At 45.4% G+C, this 27326-nt stretch overlaps 2 protein-coding genes across 8 annotated transcripts in view; both read left to right on the top strand.

The window, feature by feature from the left end:
* SLC25A48 (solute carrier family 25 member 48) overlaps positions 1–7136 on the top strand; it is a 34565-nt gene extending 27429 nt beyond the window's left edge. For 4 of the 5 annotated variants that reach the window (XM_081185677.1, XM_081185675.1, XM_081185679.1 and 1 more), the window contains 2 exons: positions 5223–5349; positions 6635–7136. In XM_081185677.1, coding sequence (XP_081041803.1) covers positions 5223–5342 — 120 coding nt within the window. In that variant the 3' untranslated portion in view covers positions 5343–5349; positions 6635–7136. Of the gene's footprint in view, positions 1–5222; positions 5362–6634 lie in introns of all 5 variants that reach the window. The other variant, XM_081185676.1, reaches the window with a different exon arrangement.
* Positions 7137–19861: 12725 nt separating this feature from the next.
* On the top strand, positions 19862–27326 carry LOC308579928 (uncharacterized protein). Of its 3 annotated transcripts, none has more exons than XR_014004642.1 (5): positions 19862–21046; positions 21147–21179; positions 21270–21296; positions 24904–25007; positions 27101–27326. XR_014004642.1 is itself a non-coding variant. In XM_081180988.1 (5 exons), exons 1-5 carry the CDS (start codon positions 20152–20154, stop codon positions 27221–27223), a joined length of 411 nt encoding a protein of 136 aa, XP_081037114.1. In that variant the 5' UTR covers positions 19862–20151; the 3' UTR covers positions 27224–27326. The 3 variants fall into 3 exon arrangements, 2 of the variants coding, with proteins under 2 accessions (XP_081037114.1, XP_081037113.1); XM_081180988.1 differs by having other exon boundaries at positions 19862–20244; positions 24873–25007; XM_081180987.1 differs by having other exon boundaries at positions 24873–25007.

The raw sequence follows: 27326 nt of genomic DNA, 5'->3' as shown, positions 1-27326 counted from the left end.
GAGCCCCTTGTCAGACAGCTTGTAGCCCAGAAAATCCACCTCCGTCACGTCGAATTGGCACTTCTCCAGCTTGGCGTAGAGCCTATGTTGCTTTAGCCTGCTCAGCACTTCCTTGACGTGTTTGTCATGCTCCTGCTGCGACTCCGAAAAGATCAGGATGTCATCTAAGAAACAGACGCACGTCTTGTAGAGAAGTCCCGCCAACACGTGATGCATAAAAGCTTGAAAAACGTGGGAGCCATTTTGCAATCCAAAAGGCATAACTCTATATTCGTAGGTCCCCAGTGGCGTGAACATGGCTGTCTTCCACTCATCACCCTCCCGCATGCGAATGAGGTTGTACGCCCCCCGCAGGTCCAACTTGGTGAACACTCTGCCCTTCCGTACCTTTGCGAGGAGGTCGTCAATTCGGGGCATGGGGAAGTCCGATGGCCTAGTCACACTGTTCAAAATCCTGTAATCCACTACGAGTCTCTTTTGGGGCGTGTCCCGCTTCTTAACAAAGAATACGGGACTGCCCCCCACTGCCTTGGACTCCCGGATGAAGCCGCGCTGCAAATTATGATCAATGAACTCCTTGAGTTCTTGCAGTTCGTCCTCTGACATGGAATACAGTCTCCCTTTAGGCAGCGCCGCCCCCGGCAGCAGGTCAATTTTGCAGTCATATGGTCTGTGAGGGGGTAGCCTGTCTGCCTCCTTCTCGCAGAAAACCTCCAAAAATTCAGCGTACTTGTGGGGAATCGCTTGCAGCGTGCCGAGCAGCAGCTGTGACTCCTCTTCCTCGCCTTCCTGCCTGGGCACGATGCAGTGTTCAGCACAAAAGGAAGAGCCGAAGATCAACTGCCTCTGGTACCAAGCCATCGTTGGGCTGTGCTTGTCCAGCCAACTCATGCCCAATACAACGGGCGTGTCAGATAGTTGAGTGACGTTGAAGCTGATGATTTCTTTGTGATTCCCAAGTCGCATCACCATTGGTGGCGTCTGCTTCACCACTTGCCCCCCGAGCAGCTCCCTGCCATCCACCGTGACAACCTGCAGGGGCAGTGTGGCCGGCAGCAACTGCACAGCGTGCCTGTCGACAAAGTCCTGCCCTATAAAGTCCGCATTGCTGCCTGAGTCAATGGTGATTGGCACGTCTATGGTGATTCCATTGGGCAGCTGGAGAGATGCTGTGAGCCTCACTACTGGTTTGGGCGGGAGGGGGTTCACGGGCTGTAAAATCTCTGGGGACTGCGTCACTAACACGTCTGGCTGGGCCCCAGTGCCTCTTCCTCCAGCCAGACCGCGTCGTTTCCCTGCTGTGGTCCTCCTTGCTGCGTTGCTGCAGTCACCATTGCTGAGGCTGCAGTGAGCTTGTGGGGCCTCTGGGGACACTCTTTTGCCATATGCCCTGGTTCCTCACAGACGTAACACTTCCTGTTCCCTCTAGGAGGCTTCGCTTTCACTGCTGCCGGTGCTAGGGCTCTGGTTGCTGACTGAGCCCTTGCACCTCCAACCTCCATAGGTTCGGCTCCTCCTCCTGGCGGAGGCGTGGATTGCGCCCGCGCTGCTTCTCTGGGAAGGAAGGAGGGGGCCCCGGCTGGTTCGCGCCCTCCACGCCCTTCGTCCTTGCTCCACGGACGTCCTTCCAGCCTCACCCCCACTGCCAGTGCCCTCTGAACGACCTCCTGGGTGGTTCGGGGTCTCTCCCCCCTCGCGATCTCATCTTTAATCGAGTTGTGCAGCCCCTCCCAAAAGAGGTCTCTTACAGGAGCCGAATCTCTGTCCCATTCCAGGGCACTGACCAAGGCGAAAAAGCGGGCATGATACTGCCTGACGCTGGCCCTCCCTTGTCTCAGCCCATGCACCTCCTTCCGTGCAAGATCCACGTCAATACTTGATAAAAAGCACCCATCCATCGCTTTAATAAAGGCATCCGCATTCTGGAGCGCCGGATCCTTATCTCTCCATAAATTGCGTAGCCATGCTTTCGCATCCCCATGCAGATGGGACATGATGAACCCCACTCTCTCTTGTTCATCTCTAAAGTCTTTATGCAGCAGTTGCAGTGCGCACAGTACGTCGGCTCTAAAGTTGGGATACTGTTGCAGGTTCCCATCGAAGTGAGAGACCAGCCCGCCTGTCCGTCTCGCCAACCCAATTCCCTCCTGCCGGGGTGTCTGCTTTGTCAGCACGTCTAACCTGACCTGGAGATCCCTGCAGGCGGCAGCTGCCTCCTCCTCTCTCTTCCTGGATGCGAGAACCTCGGCGTTCAGTTGTGCCACTGCTTTTCTGAGGTCCTCTATCTGCTGCTCAGCCGTCATGTCGTCTGCCGTTCGTGAGCTCGCTAGTAGGCACCTGTTTCTCTCCCCTCCTCGAGGCTGTAGATGCCCACAATGGAGAGACGGAGCTTACTGTCAGAGCTGCTTGAAGATCCTAGCTCACAGAGGATCACGCTAGCCAGCGATCATTAAGTAAAAGTCTTTATTGAATTACAGTTTCCATTCTCACGCTGCTGCGCGCAAACTCTACGTCTAGTAGCTAGATCGGCGAAGCTCCGTCTGAGTCTCCGCCCCGTGAGCACCAGCTTAATATCCTAGCCTTGCTCCACCTTTTCCGCCTGACTGTCCTCCTCTGGGTCCCTCTACCCCCCGGGGCCTCCTCCTTCCGGGATTCTTCTGACGCTGACCCGGACCCTCCTGCCTCCTTGCGCCGGGCTTTAGGACCTGGTTCCCTTTCGGGGCTGCTTACTGCGCCGCCTTCCTCTGCATTTGAACTTGGCGCGCGCGCCCAACCTTCCACCTTCCTCTTAACCGTTTCTTCGCTCCCCGATGGAGGTGTGGCCACTCCTGACTCATGCCCTCCCTCCTGTGGTGAGCTGCCAGCGCTTCCCCCCTGGCTCCCTTCCTCTTCCCTGCTTCCTGGCGGTGACGCTGGTCCCGATTTCCAGCTGCTCCCCCCTGAGTCCCTTCTGGCTCTATCTTCCTGGGGTGCCCCCCTTGCCCTGGCCACTGGTGCTCCTTTCTGTGAATCCTCTGATTCACTGGAAAGACTAGGAGATCTCGGGTCGTCGTCATCACTCATCTTTTCTTCTGCCTCCTCCCCTTCGCTCTCTGTTTCCTCCCTTGCCCGTGCCTCTGCTCCTAAACCCCTGACAATATGAATTATCCTCATTTTGTGATGAGGGAAGCAGGCACGTGGAATGTCAGTACCAATAAATCAGCACTTGCTTATAGATTATTAAATCCTGCTATCTCAGCACTTACCTCAATCATCATCATCCTGTTTATCTCAGCTCATCAGCCTTAGGATGCTGCCATGAATATTCCCACTGCCAATTTATATTGCCTGCAGCCACCCACAGCTGTATAAACAGATATCATCAGTGGGAAAAATATCACTCCAGACAACTCCTTGTTGTCTATATGGCATCCCAATTGTGGAAACTTCTCCTTCTGAAGTTTGCTAGCGCCTAATTTATTTATTTTCCAGTGCCAGGTGAAGACAGTTCCCTTTCCCCAGTCTTTCGGATAGGCCTTCTGAATATCTGAGATCCATATGACGGATGGTGGTGCTGATATGTTTTTAAATGTAATTTTCATATTGCGTTTTATACTGTTGTGAGTTTCCCTGTGATCACTTATGATGAGGGATGGAATATTGATTTGTTTAATTTATTAAATAATAATTTATTATTTATACCCCACCCATCCCCAGCCACCCTGGGCAGCTTCCAGCAAAATATTAAAATACAATAATTCAACAAATATTAAAAGCTTCCCTAAAGTAACATGGACACAACACTGCTCACTGACCAGTCCTTGTATCCATTTCAAATATATATATATTTAAAAATCATCTTTTAAAAAATAAATCACTGGGGGGGGGGACAACCTTGTTCAAATTCCTTTTGGCTCTATGCCTAGAAACATAAAAGCACAAAAGAGAAAACCATAAGTGAGAAGGACAGACATGCGAGGAAATATTCTCCTGAAATCCATTGTCATGGACTGGCTGGATGCAGAAGATTTGTGGAAGGCACCAGCCAGGAAACCCCCAACAGAACCACATGGGGAGGAAGGCTCAGAGATTGGTGGTGGAACAGCAATGAGTGGTCAGAGGAAGAAGGAGTAGTCTGGGAGGAGGAGGTGTCAGCAACAGGAGAAGTGACAGGGTTTAGTGAGTAGGAAGAGTCTGAGATGGATTGCTGTTCAGACTCTGAGGCTGCAGAGGAGGGGGGTCATTTACAGTGCTGGATTTATGTATAAGCTAAACAAGCTATAACTTAAAGCCTCACTCTTTTGGGGGCCCCAAAATTTCTTAAAGAAAAAGAAAACTGGATGTACATTGCCAAAATATAAGATAAAAAACAAATAAAATAAAACCTAAATACAGAAACAGTGTTTTCTGTTGTGTATATTAGGTCCATAAATTACCATATAGCATATGGTATGAGCTTTCGTGTGCATGCACACTTCTTCAGATACACTGAAACAGAAGTTGCCAGATCCTTCTATATAGTGAGAAGGTGGGGAGGGGTATTACTCAGAAGGGTGGTGGGAATGGGAGATTGGCAGATAGCTGAGATGAGCCTGTTGACAACTCTTAACGACTGTAATAGGTCTTACAGGAAAAGGCAAGGGGTGAGAAGGTGAGAAATGGCTTAGTCATGTATAATGAGATAAGAATCCAATGTCTCTGTTCAGACCAGGTCTCTCCATGGTTTTAAGTTTGGTAATGAGTTGCAATTCAGCAGCTTCTCTTTCCAGTCTATTTCTGAAATTCCTTTGTAGTAAAACAGCTACTTTGAGATCTTGTATAGAATGTCCTGGGAGATTGAAGTGTTCTCCTACTGGTTTCTCTGTTTTGTGATTCTTGATGTCAGATTTATGTCCGTTTATTCTTTGGCGTAAGGTTTGGCCTGTTTGTCCAATATAGAGAGCTGAAGGACACTGTTGGCATTTGATGGCATACACAATGTTAGACGATGAGCAAGAATCACAAAACAGAGCATATAGTCAACACAAAAAACAGTGACAATTAGGGAGCTTAGGGCCTCATCAAACCTAAATCCGGTCCTGATCATTTATCAGTTATCACAATCCTTTTAGAACATTAATAAGAAAACCAGAGTCTCCTGATGTCTAATTCCCATTTGTTAGGTCCTATCCCAATTCTGTTATGTCCAAAATACAAATTGATAAGCTCTTTTGATGTAAACCTTCCTTCTTTGTTCTGAACAGGTCTTTTTCAGGGGCCTTACAGTGAATGCAGTGCGAGGATTCCCAATGAGTGCTGCCATGTTTCTTGGATATGAACTTTCACTCAAAGCTCTAAGAGAAGAAGCAGAAGCAAATCCTTGAATTCCAGGTCAGCTGCATGGCAGTGTTTCGAGATTTCATGCCTTTTCTGTCTATACAGCTAGGGAATTATTGCAACACCAAGGTAGGCAGTGATGCTGCATATATTTATTTGAAGGCAATTTCCACTTAAACCAGTTAAAAATACTTTCACATAATTGTTAAAATCCATCACAGACTTGAATGCTCTCCAGCACATTAAAATCAATGTAAAACAAATTAAAGTTGTATTCCTGCATGGTTTGCCTTGAGAATGAGTCTCATTCAACTCATTGAAGTTTACTTCTAGGCATGTGTGCATAAGATTAGACTTTAAATGAACCAGATCAGCTAGGAATGGAGGAGAAATTCAATTTAGCACTTATGTAAAGTCAAATCTACCAAATATGCACTTTTTGAAGCAATATATGAACCAAGACACACATTTGCAGTACTCTGAAATTTGTGATGCAGTTCTTCACCCAAACAATATTTACAGCAATGCATATATTAGGGGAAAGTATGCATAACATGAAAATATTAGTGAAAATTACATCAAAAAATGCATTACAGTAGGGGAAATTGCTTACAAAAAATGATACATTGGTCAAAACTACATATAAAAATATTTTAATTCGGAGAAATTTGCATGACTTTTTGTGAGGATTTCTTTTTTTAAAATCTCAAATTGCTGGAAAATGTGGAGAACGTAATTTAAGATTTGAAAATGAGATATGGAGAGAACTAAAATTGACAGATCCTTCGACCCCTTAACCTTTGTGTCGGATTTTTGCCACTAAGTCCACTATTCCCTCATTTTCGGACAGAAGCACCATTCTTTATATAGCTAAAACTGCACTGTGCACACACAAGAGGGCAGTATCAGCTGGCATGAGAGAATCCCAATCTTTGCAGAAGTAAAAATAAAGAAAAAATAGTGGAGGAAGCAAAACCCAAATAGCCATAGTGTCAGAACAGTGGTCTTACCTACCTATTGTCTACACTGACTGGTAGCACCTGTCCAGAGTTCCAGATGGGTCTCACCCAGCCTGACACAGCATAGTTCTGGTCATGGGAGTAGCTTACTCAGAACGGGCCCATCCAGTAGATCTGTTGCAAGAATATTGGCCATGTTTCTGGAAGTTGGTTTTGGCTTTTCCAAGAAACTAGTTTAAGCTTTAAGCTTCACAACCAGTTCAACCAGAGATGATGCAGGAATTCCAAAAATTGGTATAATGCCAATGTCTCCAAAATGTTGCTGTATGTAGGCAGCTTGTGGGATTGCTTTTCTGATAACTGTTTCTTTTGATCCTAAGGGAACTTCTGTACTTGACCATTGCTTTCACTTCCTGAACCAAATCAACTGCACGGCCTTGATCAGAAACTTGATTTTACCAACATGGAATATGAAGTGAAGAAATTTCATCAGAGAATGTTCTGTTCACGATGAGTGGTTTTTGATATGGTACATGGACTGAAGAGTTTCGAGGATGGATCAGCTGAATTCTCATTCAAATCCTCTCTCTTCTAAATGTTTTGTTCTAAAGACAAAAGCAATTTTAACATGCACATGGTTGTCTGGCAGTGATAAAAAACATTTATTGGTGAAGTAAGAGTGCAACTTGTTCTGCTGGGAAACGATCACAGATGTCACTTTCTAGCACCATCAGTAAGTAGTTAATTGTGGTCCTTGAAGAATCAAAGAAAATATATTCCCGTGTACTCAAACTGTCTTCCTGTTTGTTGCCATGTGACTAGATACTTTATCCATTGTAAGACAAGAAAGAATGTAATAACCTCATGAAGAGTTTAGGCATTTATGTAGCAAATTTACACTTGTGATTCTTTTCCCCCATCCCAAATGTGATAAATGTGATAAAATTATTTGTACTGTCCCATGATGTTGCGCTCTCTGACATTTTATCTTATGGAGCATGGTTCATTGCACCAAATGAGAATCCAAATGTAAGATCAAGTAAATCAGGTGGAATCACTGTATATCTGCCATCCATTTGGCATTGCTGTAGGTATATGAGTCCTAGTTGGCTCCTTTAGTAAATGGGTGGCAGAGGAGTAGTGCATGCAGAATAAGGCTAGGCTGCTGTTTTCAGAATTTCCCCTAGTTAGCCCTTCTTAGCCAAGTAAAAACCAGTTTCTCGATTAGCAGACCTCAGTCTCAGACATTATTTCTCAATTCAGGATATAAGAAATAAATGAATGCATCAGTTTAGTTGTGACAGGTATCTGATGAGAAAATATAGGAGAGGATAAAGGTTATGGGTGCATCTCGGAGACTAGAGAATTTGAACAAACAGGAAGGGATGGTAAAGGAGCAGACGAAATAAAACTTGCATGATCCCTTTACTTTACCAAAATAGCTAAGGAACACAGTCTGTAGACAAATCGGGCAACGTAGTGCTTTTCTTTAACAATTGGAATGTTATCTGCTGCTGCAACTAGACGACCAGGGAAAATACTTTGGATAAAATATCACTCTGAAATAAAAATTGCTTTACTATTAGCACTGCAACACAGCTCCACTGAACCCCAAATATACTGTAAATTGTGATCTTTGTTTATATAAGGGGAGTAACTCCCTGTTTATGTAGTTGGAAGCTTCAGCAGCCTTTGTTATGGTGGAACACACTATTCTCTTGGACCATTTATGTGTCAAGAATGGCAGTACAGTATCTCTGTTCTTTTTGCCCAGTAGGACCCAGAGGATGCTTATTGTGGATTATTAACACTGTCACCATGTAACTTAGTATGAACATACTGGTTAAGAACATCTAATCTGGGACTCACATAACCTGATGGATCCTGTCTTCCTACATCATCCCATGCTACACTTGTGGTTGGGAAATCTAGCATGGATCTTTATGCTATCAGTACACCAGATTAGGACAGTGATACCTATGAACAGGGCACTTACCACTGTTCCCCCTAGCCTATCCCATTGATCCACTTTCCTACTGAGGTGAGGAAAACTTTGCCTGACTGGTTTTGCCAAAGGAATAGTTTTTTATAATTTCAGTGAGCTCTTAAATTATATTTTAACAGACCTAGGGTGGTTAATTTTAGTGGGACGCATTTCGTGTTTTATGTGAACTGCTTTGTACATTTAGGAACCAGACTTTAAAGTGTTTTAATTAAAAAGGAGTTGTATCCAATGTGAATCATACTAAGACTAGACCCTCTGAAATTAATGGGCAAGATAAACTTAGGTTCATTCATTTCAATGACTCAAGAGTATAATTTAGCTTGATACAACTCAAGGAATGAAGCCAAATGTTGGAAGGCTCAGGACATACAAAATTAACTACGCATTGTGTGAAGAAGTAGTTTAACTTATGGTATTTTTAATTTAAATGGAGATTAGACAAATTCATAATATCAATTGTTACTCGACATAATGGCTATTTTGAGTATAATATCAGAAGCAGCAATTCCCTGAATGCCAGATGCTGGGAAGCACACAACACTCACATCATGTCCTTGGGCTTCCCATAAGCATCTGGTTGGACACTGTGAGAACAGGAAGCTGGATCAGTTGTGCCTTTGAGCTTATCCAGCTGGACTCTTCTTATATTCCTCTTCTGAATTTCTAGATGGCAAGTACTTAGAGTCATTAGGGACAGGTCCATATCTCAGGAACCCAGGAAACTGCCTTACAGCGGCTCAGACCCATTCATCCACCTAGCTCAGTATTGTCTACGCTTGTTGGCAGCAGTTCTCCAGGGTTTCAGTTTTTCCTAGCCCTGCCTGGTGATGCCAGATATTGAACATGGGACCATCTGCATGGGTTCCACCAATGAGCTGCAGCCCTCCCCTCTTCCATTTCATTTCCCCCTAAGCCCACTTTAAAACCACTCATCAGCATGTTAGATAAGATAAACAACCCTTGTGCATAGATGGCAAATAGGTTTCTGTAGAATTCAGGCAAATGTCTTTCTCCCACCCTGTCATGAGATTCCAGGTGAGCTGGGACCCTGCACATACAAGCATTGCAAGCCAGATTTCTTTTTATTGACTTCAAAATTATCCTAAGGTCTGATGTTCTCCAAGACGGGCCTGTCAATTTTTCAAAGAAAAAAGTGTAAACATTAATCCAAAACTGGAAGCAGTGTTGGTTCACTGAAGATGCAATCGTTAACTGTTCTTCTATAAGCTTACATATCAACTGATGGTCAGTGACAGTGTAAACTGAGTTTCAGAATACAACACTTCCAAAAGGGAAATCTTTAACTCTTCGTATGTTTATTTTTATCCGTCATTTGGAGAAGGAAGAAAATAGGAGAACAAATGACATTTGCAAGGAGTTATTGACCTTTCAATTTCTCCTGTAGCTTGTATATATGCACAGAAGGAATTCTTATTGCCTGGAACATGAAACATGGTATATCCTCAAGTTGTCCATTACAAATCAAGGATATCATGGCTGTTTTAGGAATGATGCATGATGGGAAGAGGGAGGCCATTTTCGTGATCAGTGGAAGTCAAATATCTGTCAGGTGCATTTATGCATACTTATGTGCCTGGGATATATCCCAAAATATGCCAGGGAACTAAAAGGTAAAGGTAAAGGGTCCCCTGACCGTTAGGTCCAGTCGTGGCCGACTCTGGGGTTGCGGTGCTCATCTCGCTTTATTGGCCGAGGGAGCCGGCGTACAGCTTCCGGGTCATGTGGCCAGCATGACTAAGCCACTTCTGGCGAACCAGAGCAGTGCACGGAAACGCTGTTTACCTTCCCACCAGAGCAGTACCTATTTATCTACTTGCACTGTGACGTGCTTTCAAACTGCTAGGTTGGCAGGAGCAGGGACCGAGCAATGGGAGCTCACCCTGTCGTGGGGATTTGAACCACCAGCCTTCTGATCGGCAAGTCCTAGGCTCTGTGGTTTAACCCACAGCGCCACCCGCGTCCCATGCCAGGGAACTACTTTTTGTAATAACAAAAATGTAAAAAACAAGCAAAAAACCAGTACTATTGTGTTGCAACATTACAGGTTTTTACCATTTTGGAAACTAGCTTTTTCCCTTTGTGAATTCTTTTGCCTCTAGCTTAGCAGTTGGATTTTTGCTCCAATTTGAGCCATGCTGGACTTCCACGCATGGCATTCAAGCAAGGGCAGGATTTTACTAATTTCCTTTAAGAAATCACTTGCAAAATTTGCAGAATTATGTTCTAGAGAACTTGGTTCAGATGGGGAGGTTTGTATCTAAGTTGTTGGAGCACAATAGGGTTGTCAGCTTTCCTTTGCTTAGGCCACAATGCAGACCTCCCGCCACTGCTGCATCTCCTGTGCTGTTGCACATGGCCAGGGCAGAAGGTGAACATTAGTAAGATCGCTGAAGCAGCCTGAAGTTGTTGCAGTGGCCAGGCCTTGGGATCTAATGAGCTTGGCTGGCTCAACCTTTTCCCCTCCCTGCCTCATGAATGCCCCACTTCAGAGCCTTCCAAGAGCAGGCTGCAAACCAATAACACTCTCACCCCGCCACACATTTAGTGATGCCCTCACTGATGGTGTGATGCTTGCAGCACTCTGTGAGTGGTGGGAGGCCAATAGAGCTAGGAGAGCTGGCCAGAAGGACACCTCCGTCCAAACCCACCAAGTGCAAGGTGGGGGTTAGATTGCTCTGTTACTCAGAGTACTGCAGGCATTCGTGAAGATAGACCTACCCTATCTTTTAAATTATTTCAAGTTGATTTTTACTGTGTTGAGTTCCTGAAGATAAGAATATAAGATATATCCTCCTTATCCTCATGCGTTTTGTGCTAGTCCTACTCAGAGTAGATCCATTGAAGTTAATAGATAAATTAACTTCTGTGTATTAATTTCAGTGGGTTTATTCTGAATCTTGGAGCACAAGGCTGCTGTCAGGAGAATTTCAGTACTTATATCAATATGTTGTTTTACAATTCTTACAAACAATTGCTAGTCACATCTACTAAGCCGAATTTGCTATTCATTTTTGTTTCAAATTGAGATTTATACCACACCCTGCAAGAAAATTATCAGGGTTTGGTATGTATTGATCATTGTTATTGTCCTACAAATAAAGTAGGAAGTATGTTTTTGTTTTTACTGCTCCTGTGTTTCTCATGAATAAGGGTAATCCAGAATTGATTAATGGATGGCCTTCCATTTGGATTTATTCATAAAATAAAGAATGGTCTTATCTGCAGTGAGGTACCTTTAAACTTCTGTACACTAAACCGTAGACTTTGTTAGTTATATGCTGCCTGTTTTCAGTGTTTTGTTCTTTGAACTTCTAATATAGTTTCTTTAATTTGCTTTTTTATAATCAAATTGTGGCAACATTGTCTTTGCTCTTGCTGTTATTTGATCACAATCACATCTTTTGGGATAGATTTTTTTCTGCCTCTGGTTTTCTACCTGCTCCTTCATTTCCCTCCTCATTCTTCGGTAACTGTTCTTGGATAGATTCCGGTTTGAATTATAAAAAGAAAAAGTATTGCATCTAACAAACATTTCTTGCGATTATGTACTTACATTTCAGAGTAAAAGATAGATAGGTGCTTCCAAGGAGTAATGGCGGGGTGACAATCTTCCCCCTCCTAAAAACCTACCAAAAAAATGGAAAGGAACTCATACCAACACCACCCATGGCCCATTTCACTTATTACATTTTCCCAATCTTTATTCACAGAGCTTGCAAGCGTGGCATGTACAAGTACAGTGAAAGGCATAATTCAAAGTGTTGCTTTAAAGCTTGGGAGTGCTGAAAGTGCACCTTCTTATACACCAGGCATCCCCAAACTCGGCCCTCCAGCTGTTTTGGGACTACAATTCCCATCATCCCTGACCACTGGTCCTGTTAGCTAGGGATCATGGGAGTTGTAGTCCCAAAACATCTTGAGGGCCGAGTTTGCCTATGCCTGGTTTAGAAAGTGATGGGGGGAATGCACTGAAAAGTGTAGAATGGCCGAATGGCCAATGAGAATATGTGCAGGTACCCTGTAAGGAAAGTAGTACAGATGCAGGATGAATTCTGGTGGTCCTATAACTGCCCCACTGGTCCTGTTAGCTAGGGATGATGGGAGTTGTAGTCCCAAAACGGCTGGAGGGACGAGTTTGGGGGTGCCTGTCCTACACAAACCTACCCAGTTTTTAAGAGCTTCGGAAGCCGCCGTGCTCAATCCCCTCTTCATGCGTTACATGCAGAAAGAGGAAAAGTGGCACGCAGTGATCCCCACGGCCTGCCTTTGCTTTAGTTTGGCCATCTGAGTTGGGAAAGCTTAGGTGCCTTACCTTCTTCACATGGAGATTTGGACAGATTCTGGAGCCCTGGGAAATCAAGGCACTGGGATCCTGAGAAGCCTCTTGATCAACACAAAAAGGCTTCCCTGCTGTCGACCAAAGGAGCAGTGCTGGTAGGAGGCATGTTTCATGGGGACAGGGCCAAAAGCTTGGCCATACAGCCTCTCCCTGCTCACTTTCTCTCTTTGTGAGCAACACATGGAAAGGGTCTCTGAGGTGCATTTGAATGGGCACTCAAGATAATAAAATAAACAAGGAAAGTGTGATGGCCTGGGATTCCGATTCGGAGGATGAAACAGAGGAATCCCAGCCTGCACAGGAGTCCCCGCCTCCAGGGCCGGCTGAACTGGGGCAAGGCCTAGATGCTGAAGAGCCTGCACCTGTGGCAGTGCATCAGGAGCTGGCCCCAGGTGAAGCCCTTCTGGCCCCAGAGGGGCTTGATGACTCAGTGGCCACAGGTGAGCCTCCTCCAGGGCCCAGTAACCCTTCGGCTTCTCCTGATCTGCAGAGGCTTAGGGCAGAGAGGCGAAGGGAACTGGTTGCCCCCAGGAGGAGTGCTCGCCTTAAGGCCAGAGGAGGCGGGGCTCCTGGGGGCCGGGACCGCCCCTGGCCTTAGAAGAAGATAAAGCCCGGTCAACCCGGCCCCAGGTTGCGGGAGCAACGTCGTTGTTGGCTTCGGACCTTCCTGTGTTCCTGATCCCTGCTCGGCCTCCTGTTCCTGACTATCCGGTACTCCTGTTCCCTGCTCGGCTTCCTGTTCCTGACTATCCAGTACTCCTGTTCCCTGCTCGGCCTCCTGTTCCCGACCATCCGGTGTTCCTGTTACCTGCTCAGCCTCCTGTTCCAGTGTTCCTGTTCCCCGCCCGGCTCTCTGCATCGGACCTCGCTCCTCTTCGTGTGGACTCTGCTACACTCACGGTACCTTACCCCCCGGGACCAGCACAGTTTGCTCCCGCCACACCCGCACTCCCCCTTCGTAGGGGTGCGTTCGGGAAGAGCCAGAGGCCATGGCTGACCAGGCGGCTACACTGGTGGCTTTGGCCCAGGAGAACCAGGCCTTGACTCACACCGTGCAGCAGCTCAGTGACGCGGTTGTGGCACTTCAGCAACGCTTGGAAGCCCTACCGGCTCCTGGGGCCGACGCCCCGGCTCCTGGCAAGTATCCAGTGGCTTTGCCGGAGAAATTTGATGGAGCCCCGGCCAGCTTTCCCATGTTCCTGGCCCAGGCCAAGCTGTATATTCAGGGGCGAGCCCGGAACTTTCCTGACGACCGCACCAAGGTGCACTTTTTGATTAGTTTGTTAAAGGACCAGGCGGCCAAGTGGGCGTTGCCGCTACTCAGGCAAGACTCCCCCTTGCTGGCAGACTATACGGGGTTTTGCAATCGTTTGGAGGCCGCGTTCGGCAACCCCCAGAAAGGGAGTCAAGCCAACCGGGCGATTCGGCGTTTGAAACAGGGCAAGTCCACGGTGGCCGCATATACCACGGAGTTTCGGCTGTTGGCACAGGACTTGACCTGGAATGATTCGGCACTGCGGGACCAGTATCTCGAAGGACTTTCGGACGAGGTACTGGACCAGTTGGCCACAATGGATCGCCACACCATGCTAGACACTCTCATTCAACGGAGTCTACAAATAGACGACCGGTTGGAGGATCGTCGCCAGGCCCGGGGTCGCCGACACTTCCAGTTCATGGCACCAGCTTTTTCCGGCAGCCCCACGGTCGCAACTGATTTAACGGAGGAGCCTATGCAGCTCGGGGCAGTGCGGCCACGCCTTACCCCCGCAGAGAAGGCGCGGCGTCGGGCGGGAAATCTCTGTCTTTATTGTGGCGGAAGTGGACACTTCGCTCGGTCTTGCCCTGAGAAACGCCAGCCGCAGGGAAACCGCCAACCCCAGTAGCTTATGGCCCTAGCTACCGGGGGTCCCAAACCGCGCAGAATGGGCCTGCACCAATGGACTTGCAACATCTTATGGTTTCGGTACGTTTATACCCTCCAGGTGGGCCCTGGATCCTCACCCATGCTTTGGTAGATTCAGGGGCAACCCGCTCCTATACGGACGCTGCTTTTGCCGCCCATCATCAGGTGCCACTTTGGAACAAGCCAGTACCGGTCCAGGTGGAAGTGATTGACGGATGACTTCTGTGTTCAGGTGCCGTTACTCAGGAGACCCAGCCCCTGGTCCTGTGTTTCCAGCAGCACCAGGAGTTGCGAACTTTGGACATTGCCTCTATGCCCCGCTTCCCCCTGGTGCTCGGGATGGACTGGCTGGTAGCCCACAGAGTTCAGATTGACTGGGTCAAACGGACCGTGCACTTCCCAGACCCATGTTCCCATGCTCAATCCGGGACGCTGGCGGCCGCGCCCTCAGAGGAGGCAGCACCCACGCTCCCAGCCGTGTACCAGGACTACCAGGACGTGTTCGAGGAACGGGGGGCAGACCAGCTGCCGCCGCATCGGCCTTTTGACTGCGGCATAGACCTCCAACCCGGAGCGCCTTTACCGGTGAGTCGCTTATATTCTCTAACAGAGCCAGAGCGCGAGGCTTTGGAGGACTTCTTGCGCAAGAACCTGGAGCGTGGGTTCATTAGGCCTTCCACCTCGCCTACCGCGGCACCAGTGCTTTTCGTTAAGAAGAAATGTGGGGAACTCCGCCCTTGCCATGATTACCGAGCCCTGAACAAAATTACCGTCCCAGACCGGTACCCCTTGCCCCTTATCTCGGAGCTGCTGGAGTGGGTGCAAGGGGCACAGGTGTTCACCAAGCTGGACCTCCGGGGGGCCTACAACTTGATTCGGATCCGAGCCGGGGATGAGTGGAAGACAGCGTTTGGGACCCAGTACGGGCAGTTCGAATATTTGGTCATGCCTTTCGGGTTGTGCAACGCGCCTGCTGTGTTCCAACGTTACATCAACCACGTGTTTCAGGACTTGTTAGACAAGTACGTGGTGGTGTATTTGGATGACATACTGATTTACTCCCGTGACCCGGCTCGCCATGAGGGACATGTCCGGACCGTGCTGCAGCGCTTGCGTGAGCACCGTTTGTACGCAAAGCTCAGCAAGTGCGAGTTCCATCAGCGGACTGTGGACTTCCTTGGTCACCGGCTCTCTCCGGATGGGGTGCAAATGGACCCGGGGAAGGTGACAGCGGTTCAAGAATGGGCGGCACCCCGGAACCGCAAGGACCTACAACGTTTCCTGGGGTTCGCCAATTACTACCGGACCTTCATCGCTGATTATGCTCATCGCACCACCCCGTTGACCCGGCTACTGCGCCCAAAGACGCCGTTTTCCTGGGACAAGGAGGCAGAGGAGGCGTTTCAGGGGTTGAAGGCCTGTTTCCAGAGGGCACCAATCTTACAACATCCTGACCCCTCTCGACCCTTTGTGGTGGAGACCGACGCCTCCAGTACGGCTCTCGGTGCCGTCTTGTCTCAACAGATTGGTCCTGAAGCGCCACTCTTACCCTGTGCCTTCTATTCACGCCAGCTCCTACCAGCGGAGCGTAACTATACTGTGTGGGAGCGGGAACTACTGGCCATCAAGGTAGCCTTCGAGGTCTGGCGCCACCATCTTGAGGGGGCACGACATCCGGTGGAGGTGAGAACCAACCACCGGAACCTGGAGTACCTCCAGACCACCCGCAAGCTGAACCAAAGACAGATCCGGTGGGCGTTGTTCTTTTCCCGGTTCCAGTTTCGGATCCGCTACATCCCTAGCTCTCAGAATCAGAAGGCGGATGCCCTGTCCCGGAAACCTGAAGACAACGCAGACACGGTACAGCAAGCAGAACCCACCACGATCCTACCTCCGGCTGCATTCCTGGCCACCCAGGAGGCGCAGCCACTGCAGGTTCAGGTGCGGGAACAGCAGCGGGTCGACGCTTGGGCCAGGAACGACTCCGGGAGCTGGCTGAAGGGCCCAGCCCACAGTATCCGGGGCTGGTCCTGCATCAGGGCCTCCTGCTGCACCACGGTCGTCTGTACATCCCGCCAGGGCTACTGCGGCTGGAGGTTCTCCGGATGGCCCATGATGCCCCAGCAGCGGGGCACTTTGGACGGTATCGGACCACCCATCTGGTCAGTCGTGAGTTTTGGTGGCCCCGCCTGAAGGCCGACGTGGCTCGCTACGTTGCTGGTTGTGATGTCTGCCGGCGTGCCAAGGGACCTACCGGGCGACCCCCCAGCCTACTTCAGCCATTGCCAGTTCCACCGCGCCCTTGGCACACGGTTTCGTTGGACTTTGTAGTGGACTTACCCTCGTCTCGTGGCTGTACCTGCCTTCTGGTTTTCTCCGACCATTTCACCAAGATGGTGCACTGCGCTCCCTGTCCATCTGTACCCACAGCCAAGGAAACTGCTCAGCTGTACCTTCAGCATGTCTTCCGCCTGCATGGACTACCTGAGCGTGTGGTGTCCGACCGGGGCGTTCAGTTCACATCCCGGTTCTGGCGAGCATTACACCAGACCCTCGGGACAGAGGTCTGCCTCTCGTCAGCCTACCACCCACAGACCGATGGCCAGACGGAACGGGCGAACGCGGTGCTGGAGCAGTACCTCCGGTGTTACTGCAGCTACCAGCAGGATGACTGGGTCGACCACCTGGCATTGGTGGAGTTCGCCCATAACAATGCGGTGAATGCGTCCACCCAGCAGACCCCGTTCCAGGCCAGTTATGGTTATCATCCACGGCTGTTTCCAGAGGTGCTGCCGGCATCCGCGGTCCCGGCGGTGACGGAGTGGCTTCAAGAGCTCCAGTCCCAGCAACAGCTTTGGGTGGAGCAACTGCACCAGGCCAAGGAAGCGTACAAAGCCCAGGCCGACCGCCACCGCCAGGCGGGGCCGGAACTTCGCGTCGGTGACCTGGTTTGGCTCTCCACTCGCCACCTCCACCCCTCTCGACCTTCGCGGAAGTTGGACGCCCGCTTCACCGGCCCGTTCCCTATCGTAGACCAAGTCTCTCCTGTGGCATTCCGTCTCCGGTTACCCGCAACCCTGAAGATTCACCCGGTCTTCCACAGGTCCCTTTTGAGTCCGGTGGCCCCACCCGACGAGTTCCACCCGAACCGTCCCCGACCGCAGCCAGTGTTGGTTCGGGGAGAGCCTGAGTACGAGGTGGAACGCATCCTGGACTCCCGATACCGCAGGGGAAAGCTGCAGTATCTCATTGACTGGAAGGGGTACGGACTGGAGGACCGTTCCTGGGAACCAGCGGCCAACGTCCACGCACCTGCCTGCCTCCGAGAGTTCCATGCGACGTACCCCGGCAAGCCGGGTCCGGACCCTCGGTTGAGGGGGGGCCTGGGAGGGGGGATGGTGTGATGGCCTGGGATTCCGATTCGGAGGATGAAACAGAGGAATCCCAGCCTGCACAGGAGTCCCCGCCTCCAGGGCCGGCTGAACTGGGGCAAGGCCTAGATGCTGAAGAGCCTGCACCTGTGGCAGTGCATCAGGAGCTGGCCCCAGGTGAAGCCCTTCTGGCCCCAGAGGGGCTTGATGACTCAGTGGCCACAGGTGAGCCTCCTCCAGGGCCCAGTAACCCTTCGGCTTCTCCTGATCTGCAGAGGCTTAGGGCAGAGAGGCGAAGGGAACTGGTTGCCCCCAGGAGGAGTGCTCGCCTTAAGGCCAGAGGAGGCGGGGCTCCTGGGGGCCGGGACCGCCCCTGGCCTTAGAAGAAGATAAAGCCCGGTCAACCCGGCCCCAGGTTGCGGGAGCAACGTCGTTGTTGGCTTCGGACCTTCCTGTGTTCCTGATCCCTGCTCGGCCTCCTGTTCCTGACTATCCGGTACTCCTGTTCCCTGCTCGGCTTCCTGTTCCTGACTATCCAGTACTCCTGTTCCCTGCTCGGCCTCCTGTTCCCGACCATCCGGTGTTCCTGTTACCTGCTCAGCCTCCTGTTCCAGTGTTCCTGTTCCCCGCCCGGCTCTCTGCATCGGACCTCGCTCCTCTTCGTGTGGACTCTGCTACACTCACGGTACCTTACCCCCGGTACCAGCACAGAAAGGAAAGAAGAAGAAGAAGAGTTTGGATTTGATATCCCGCTTTATCACTACCCAAAGGAGTCTCAAAGCGGCTAACAATCTCCTTTCCCTTCCTCCCCCACAACAAACACTCTGTGAGGTGAGTGGGGCTGAGAGACTTCAGAGAAGTGTGACTGGCCCAAGGTCACTCAGCAGCTGCATGTGGAGGAGCGGGGAAGCGAACCCGGTTCCCCAGATTACGAGACTACCGCTCTTAACCACTACACCACACTGCTGTAGAACAGCAGCATTAACATTCACCATAAAATATAGCACAGGATATAAAAGTCATCCAATGAAACAATTCACCTTGTGTGATAGATTTAAGAATAGCAGTATGTCTATATCACGCCATCTTGGTAAGGGAAAATTTAAATCAAAATCTATTTGGGAAGGAAAGAAAACCTAGACTAACTTATTGGGAATATGTGGTTAATTTTATGAATCTTTTCTAATTCTCCCCTTAAAAGGATTTCTCAGAATCCATTCTTTATTTTTCCTTGTGTTAACTAAACATTTGTAGAGCACTTGTGAGTTTCATTTCTTTTATCTGGGCTTGATCCAGACATATCTTTCTGCAAAACGAAGCACTCCTTAAATTTGAAGAAGAGAGTCAGAGCATCATTATGACATCATATATTTAAAAAAAAAATAGTGAGAAAATCAAGGAAGGATTGTTTATTTTTGATTGACTTCAAAGATGCATCTGATAATATGAAAACAAAAATAGCTAAAATCACCCTGCCTTCAAATTATTCAACAGAGACAGTTAAAATCAGTGGGTAAATTCTTGGAAGTTTAAATCACAAGGATTAACAAGTCAGAAGTTTCTTCTCTTCCCCTTAATCATTTAACGCACAATAGAAGCACTGACACAACAGATATCAGATAAGTTCACCATTTAAGGTATTCCAGTTAAGGGATGTAACTTTAAAATTATTATTATTATTATTATTATTATTATTATTATTATTATTATTATTTATACCCCACCCATCTGGCTGGGGTTCCCCAGCCACTCTCGGCAGCTTTCAACAAAATGTTAATATACAGTAATACATCAAACATTAAAAGCTTCCCTAAACAGGGAATTCAGATAATATTATACCAGTTTGAGTGATCCAAATACATTATTGGCTACTCCTGTTAAGATTATACTAGGCCCTGCTTGCGGATTTATGCATTTAAAAGGTACAAACAACACACTCACATCAACAGGAACTTCTTCAGGGATAAAGGCGGGTTCCCTGCTCCACCCCAGGAAATCTGCTCAGTCTTGTAGGCAAGAAGCAAGCATAGAAACAGGGAGACATGGACAGAAAGAGGGAGGTATTCTCCTTGCGACAACTCTATGGGTGTCAGACAGAGCTTTAAACAAGATAAATGCTATAAAGAGATAAAGTGAAGAAGGCAAAAGGAGCAGAGGGTGATGAATTTTGTCTTCAAGTTATTTTTCATTTGGCATGTGTCACAAGCCTAGCAACTTGACGGATTACGGATTTTCAAAATTTATAAAAATGCGACATGCGTAGAATGCCTTATCCAAAGGCGAGAGAAGACAGGTTCTGCAACTTGCACAGCCCAGCAAATTCAGCCCAGCAAATTCAGGGTGGAAAGGTAAGTATCTTAGAAGCAAGACGAACCAATTGTTCTGCAATTAGATAGGCTCATTTTGAGCAACCTGCTTCGTCACTTACTCAGGTACTGTGTATAGTGAGCACCTTGACAACTTATCATAGTGGTATATATCAAGTTTTGGGACCTAATATGTAATCCAAGTTCTTCAAGACAGCGCTTGCAAGCTTCTGTGATATTAATTCAAGGTGCAGTTTTGCAAAGCAGAGTAAGAGAACAAGAGTTCTTCAGTTGTGATCATAAGAAAATTCCATGATGTTGTAGGACACAGTTTGGAATCAAGCAAAATGCTGTATCTTCAGAATGAGGCTGTATACATGCAACAGTTTTTCAATATTGGGTGGAAGTTTCAACTGGAAGAATCTACTAAGTATGGAAAATGCACCTACTTTCATCAAGATTATACACTGATGGCTTCCTATGGTGACATTATTCATTCATAGTCAATTTTATCACCGTGTTAAAATTTAAATTAAATTTTCCCTGTCTGAAGGAAAACCACAAACACAGATGACTCATTTCCAAATTTATTAGAACTAAAATGTACCGTTACCTTAGAAGAAGCAGAAATGGCTACTGAGTTTCGGTTCTGAGACGAGTCTTTCCCCCACTTCTTGTGAAAAACGGAATTTTGAAAAAATCTCAATTTAAAGGAGTCTCTCTAGCAACTTTGCTGGCATCAAACAGAATGAACTCCACAATGCTGTCTTATGTGGCTTTTTGTTGTTTGAACATAGTGAACCAGTGCAATGTCAATGAGTTCAGAAATAAAATAATTAGCCTTGTAAGTATATACAGCTTAATATTATTTTTAGATTACCATTATTTTCTATTTACAAAATGATCATAGTTATAATAAAATTGTTATAATATTGTCATTTCAGAATAACAGTAAAACCTGCCTGAACAGAGAATTTGTAAGTGTACAAGTCTTTTTTGCAAATATTATTTTTACAAATATTTGATCCATGCTGATCTTTAATGCTCATTTTTCTCCACCTTTTCAGGTAAACTTAAGTCTTCCTACTAAGTGGGTAAGAAAACAATTCAAACACTTAAATTACAAAAGCCTTGAAAGATTGAAGCCCTTGACTTATATGCATTGTTGTTCTTAACAATTTATTACCACCTGTTTAAAATTCTTGCAAGAATGAACAAGTTAATACCAATAATGTTATTAACATGTCTATTCGGAATTGTTATTAATTAGCAGAAGATGAGAATGTTGTTCCCAGATTAGTTTAAAAGGTGTAAGAGCATTTTTAAAAATTATAATATGTGTAAGAGTGTCGTCGTCATCATCATCATCTTGAATAAACATAAAACTTAACTGGTTAGACCTGGATTTCATCTTCCACAAACAGAAATGCTTCTTCTGTTTCACACAATGCTTTTGATCTAGCAGAAGAATGCTGCTGATGGAGAGGGGAAGATGATAGCTGTCAATTTCCCCATTTCCCTTGCAGCCTCCAGCAACACCTCCCACACCGCTCCAGAGATCCCACACTGCCGCTCTGAGGTTGTTTCCACTGGCGGAAGTGAACTCTAGATCCAATTTAATAAGACAGACCGCCCCCCAACAAATTATTTTATTTATTTATTTTTTAAATTTCTATACCGTCCTATACCCGAAGGTCTCAGGGCAGTTCACATAAATTTATTGATATACCACTATTCATTGAAAAAAATGAGAGTGGTTTACAACATAAAACCATACAATTAAAACCAGTAAACACCAATGAAAATTATCGGCAACTTAGATATGTCATACAGACTGCATGCACTTACTCTGCTTTCAACATATACTGTACATCTACAGTATATATTCGTGTTGATTTTTTTAATATATGAAAGTGGAAGCAGTGGATTCATTAGATTTCTTTTCCAGACAGCTGTTGCAAAAAAACACAAAAAAACATTATCTGGATCTGCTAACCAACTATATCAAAATCAACACCTTTCTTGAAATTGCAAGGATGAAATTTGCAAATGAAATTTGAACATGTTACAAATTTTGGGTTATGAAAAGATTAAGACAAAGGGGTCTTAAGAAGTGAAATGTGGCCCAATGGCTTTTGTTGATCGTTCCAGCATGAAAAGTGCATGGTTCTGAAATGTGAAATATGCATCAAAGTGAATAAACTAGAAACTGTGGCAGTTTTTAAGTTTCACAGAAATCAACAGTGCTGAACTCCTCTTATGAATAGTACTTAACAGTGCTTAATCTGGATGGATCATACTGTATCATTTTTGTAATATATATATGTTTAAATATATCTAAAAAACTACAGCCAAAAATGCATAAAACATGAAACACAATTCCCTCTTGCTCCCTACAAATGAAGAAAAAAATCTAATATTTACAAGAAAACTGTCGGATTTTGTCAACCTGTCATACATTTTAAAAAAATAATCTCTGAGTGACAAAGGACTAGACCATGTTTTTCAAATGGATTCTCAAAAATATATGTTATTTCTAAATTATTATTTTTTGGTTTGGCTAATTCAGATTCAGAATTATACAACTGTTTTTGGTTTTGGTAAAGAAGCTTTAAATACTCTCTTGAAATCATTTTAAATACTGCATTAAACTGAAGACTTGTAGGTAAAATGACATAACTTAATTTCAAAATATTCACCAGAGCTAAGTTTTTTAAAAAACCAAACATACTAGGTTTGGATGTGAACCATTCCCCCTGCTATGCCTTGAGAACTGCATTCAACAGATGCACAATCGCATCCTATGCCAGTATTTAATTGGAAATAAGATCCATTGGGTTCAATGGGGTTTACTGCTAAGTAATTAGGCAGATGGTTTCAACCCTAGAGGCTAGGCTTTTAAAAACATTTTTATGGCAAGCAGATGGTCCACTCTGTTCTAAGACCATTTTCTCATGAAGGAACCGTAGAGAGCTGTTTATCGGGCTGGAAATGTTATATGGAATAAGTGCATGAACGATCCAGTGTCTGCTGATCACCTACCTCCTTCTTGGAAACAGAAAGCCCTTCTCCGATGTTTATAAGACTGGCATAGCATAGCTTATTTTGGGAGTTTGTTGTCTGACTGAACAAATACATGGGAGCCCAATTTAAAGACATATAAGTTGGCATGATTTGAGATTTTCAGAATAAAACTTAGGTGGCCCCTAGGTGACCTATGCACTTTTACATTAAGTATATTAGACATCTATATATATATATATATATATATATATATATATAATAGCATTTAACAATCTGTCTCCATTACACTTGAGACCAGATAATTTTATGTTCTTACATATCTGATTTCCCTTTGCCCTTTAAAATTTATAGAAATAAAGATCAGGCCAGGCAGGGTGAAGGCTATAATTAGTTATGGCATCAAAACCCATAACTGGTCAGTTCAGAAGTCAAATATGAACGGTTGAAAAAACTATTGAGTGGCTGACTTGGTTGCAACAGCAACGTCCCATGTGCATTCCAAGGTTGGGCACAGCACGCTTCTGTTGTGGGTTTTTTTAAGGTAACCAGTCTAAAAGTAGCTACCACAGGGAAGCACAGGGTCTGCAGAGGAACTGAACTGAACACAAATTACATAATGTGGACATAAATCACATTAAAAATGTGAAGAATCCTCTCAGAGGGCAATAGCACGTCATCAAGAAAACCTGTTGTTCTGTGGGACTTTCTCTACCTTGATTTTTAGCTGTGCCACCACTCTATCAATCTTGATTCGTAGTACTGGCACTGAGTACTGCCTAGAGAGTGACAGGTTATCATAAAGCAGGAGCCACAGCAGTGATTTCAGGTCCATGGACTGGACGCCAGCGGTAGCCACAAGCAGGAGCCAAAAGTCAATTCTTAAAAAACAGGAAGATAAAAATAAAAAAAGTTACAGCAGGCATCCCCAAACTCGGCCCTCCAGATGTTTTGGGACTACAGCTCCCATCATCCCTGGCCACTGGTCCTGTAAGCTAGGGATGATGGGAGCTGTAGTCCCAAAACATCTGGAGGGCAGAGTTTGGGGATGCCTGAGTTACAGGATTTGTTAAAAGTTCAACCAAGATGATGCTGGAAGAAATAAATGGGGAGACAGTTATGAGTTCCAACAGAGCAAGTCTGGCCATCCCTAATTGTTACACAGTGAGTTAGGCCTCCGCTCACTTAACCATTAAGGATGGCTGAAATATAAACGCACACTAATAATACATTTGAACATGAATGACAATGTTAGCGATAAAATGGTAGTTTTATATTATGAGAGGTATGCCACAATTTCAGATCGAATACATGCATATTTCAAGTCCTAATCACAGTTTTATGCAGTGCTTTTTTCTGGGGGTGTGGGAACCAGGAGGACACATACTCCTAAACATTTTGTGAATCTTTGTACTTTTGTCCATTCACTGTGTTTATTTTTCCCAATTTGAACTGTAAAATGGCGAAAGTACCCCTAATTTTTTATTTTTATTTTAGAAAAAAGCACTGGTTTTATGCCATTTTCTAATATAAAGGAAGGGGTTATTACTCTAGGTTATATTCTGTTAGCAGAACAGTATGTTTTACACAGTTGTCATTGTTATAAGTGCATTTGGTTTTGATGTTAAAATAGTACTTATGTTTCTCAGACTGGTTGTAAATGGTCATGTCTTGATAAAGGATTTGAAGCCATTCAGAATCTGAAGCCAAATTCCAGGTGTGCTGAGAAGATTAAGAACCTTAATAAACGCTATACACAAATCAAGCGGAAACAGGCATGCAAGGTAGGTGGTGTATTCCTATAAATATAAAATACATACAAGAGTTTATATATTTATAATGCTTAACAAACACAGCTATATTATTATTCACCATTTGTATTTCTAAGTCTTGCCCTTATTATCTTTCTAATTTCTATTTGGTTCTACACTTATTAGCAGTTCATACAATTCTGCGACTGTTTTCGTATGAAATCTGGATCGCTGTATTAATTTCTCAAATGGGGTTAATTTTCTAGTTATTTTTTCTTTTAATAGCTTTTTTTTTACTGAAGAAGTAACATTTAAGAGTTTTTGTCACAGTAGTAAACTGAAGACAGTAAACGGTACAAAAATAAAAGCCACCCAGGAAATGGCCTCTTCAGAAGTTGCTCCCCCACTTAGCCTTCTCAGACGGGCTCACCTAGTGTCATATTTGTGGTATTTTCCGCATGAGGTAAAGACTTTTCTGTTCACCCAAACCTTTTACATATTTAAGGGATTTGGGTGTCTGTTTTTTAAAATCTATTTTTAATTTTAAAACTGCTAAAAGTGTAAAAGAAATCTATTATCTTAATAACTAGCATCCTAAGGAAGGCCCACATGAATTCCATAACAGTGAGATAGTCACCAATAACGCCTGTTCATATGGTTTTGAAGGACAAAGATGGTGTTCTCTCTTTTTTAAAAAAATGATTTTTCAGGTTTATACCTTTCAAAAAATTTACAGTCATTTTAACATTTGAAAACTTGACTTCCTTCCCCCTCTTTCTGAGGTTCCTTAAATTTATTTTTAATATTTTCTGCATCTCCAAATTAACTTAATTTGTTAAGTTGAGAAAGATGGTGTTCTCAATAGGTTTGAGACACTGTAGTGGGGGGAAAGGAGCGTGATGGTCTGTCATATTGAGTGTGTGAAGTCCTGGCTTCACCATCAAACCACTGGTTCCAATAAGATGCTAAATACAGTATATGGGATTTATGTAAACTGAAAGTGATAAAATCACCATGGTGGGCAAAGGGAAGGCCACTCTGATAAAACTACTCTTCCACACTTTCCATAAATGCAGCAGCTTGGTCCTATTATTATTCACTCAGAAGTAAGCACCAAGAAGTTCAATGGAACTTATTCTCAGGTAAATGTGTAAAAAAGAACAACAACCTGTTGTTTTACCTACCTATCATAAATCCCACGGACCATTTGATTCCCTGTCTTCAGAGAAAGAATGTCCCTGCATAGTGAAGTTTTATTGTGTTTTTCATATTTTGCTGGTGGCCACCCAGAGTGGCTGGGGCAACCCAGTCAGATGGGAGACATGCCATATTTTTCCGTCTATAAGACGCCACCATGTATAAGACGCTCCCTGTTTTTGGGCAACAACCAATCGCCAGTTCACCAGTGGCACCATCCATGTATAAGCCCCACCCCAAATTTTTGACATTATTTCTTTTTGGAAAAAACCTAGTCTTCTACACAGAAAAATATGGTAATTAATGAATTAATTAGTTGTTGTTGTTTTCCACCAAAACTGTGTATGCCTAGTGATTATGCAGTTTTCTAAACACCAAAATCGTGCACAGACTGAGCAATTGTATATTCCCTTTCCCAAAATACTTCAGAATGCTTCACATCCTTTCAACACCTCTGCAAAGCTGTCTCATGTTACCATCAGCATAGTGCAGATGGGGACTATGACTGAAAAAAGGTGACCTAAATCCACTTGATGCCTTTTTTCTCTACATCCAGAGCTGGAAAGCAGGGCACACACAATGTTAGCCACAATCTATATTGATCCTGTCATTTCTTATGAAATGCTGCATTTTGATGCATCTTTTCCCCAACTTGTTTCAATCAGAATTGAGAAAAAATGCTCTAGGTATGTTTTAAGCTGTACCCAGTTTTGGAAAGATTGTGGGCGGGCCGAGAGAAAAACCTGGGAACTTCCTGACTGATAATCAAAGGCATTCATCACTACATCACACTATTTCTGTTCTCTTTCGCCAAGCCAGGAAGGGAAAATAAAAAGCACTTGAATTTCCGTGTGCAATAAATCTGTCCTTTAAACTTGCTTGATAAAATGTATTAGACCATTCATCATGTTCCCCCCCCCCTTCCACAGCCTGTAATCTGCAACACAATGTGTGACAACTCCACTAGCGGAGATACGGGAAAATTTTTCAGCGAGGGTATAGAACATCTTCAAGCAGTAACACAGGAGAACATGAGATGGATCTCAAATTAGTATTTACTGTATTTGACACATAAGGCCATACCTTTCAGTAACTTTCTGTAAAACCACAGAACTGCCATATACGTGTGCAGAGAATAAAGATTTTCATATGTTA

The sequence above is a fragment of the Podarcis bocagei genome (assembly GCF_964188305.1).
Source record: "Podarcis bocagei genome assembly, chromosome: 2".
NCBI lineage: Eukaryota > Metazoa > Chordata > Lepidosauria > Squamata > Lacertidae > Podarcis > Podarcis bocagei.
The sequence above is the reverse complement of the archived record's forward strand: the minus strand, read 5'-3'. Positions and strand labels throughout refer to the sequence as shown.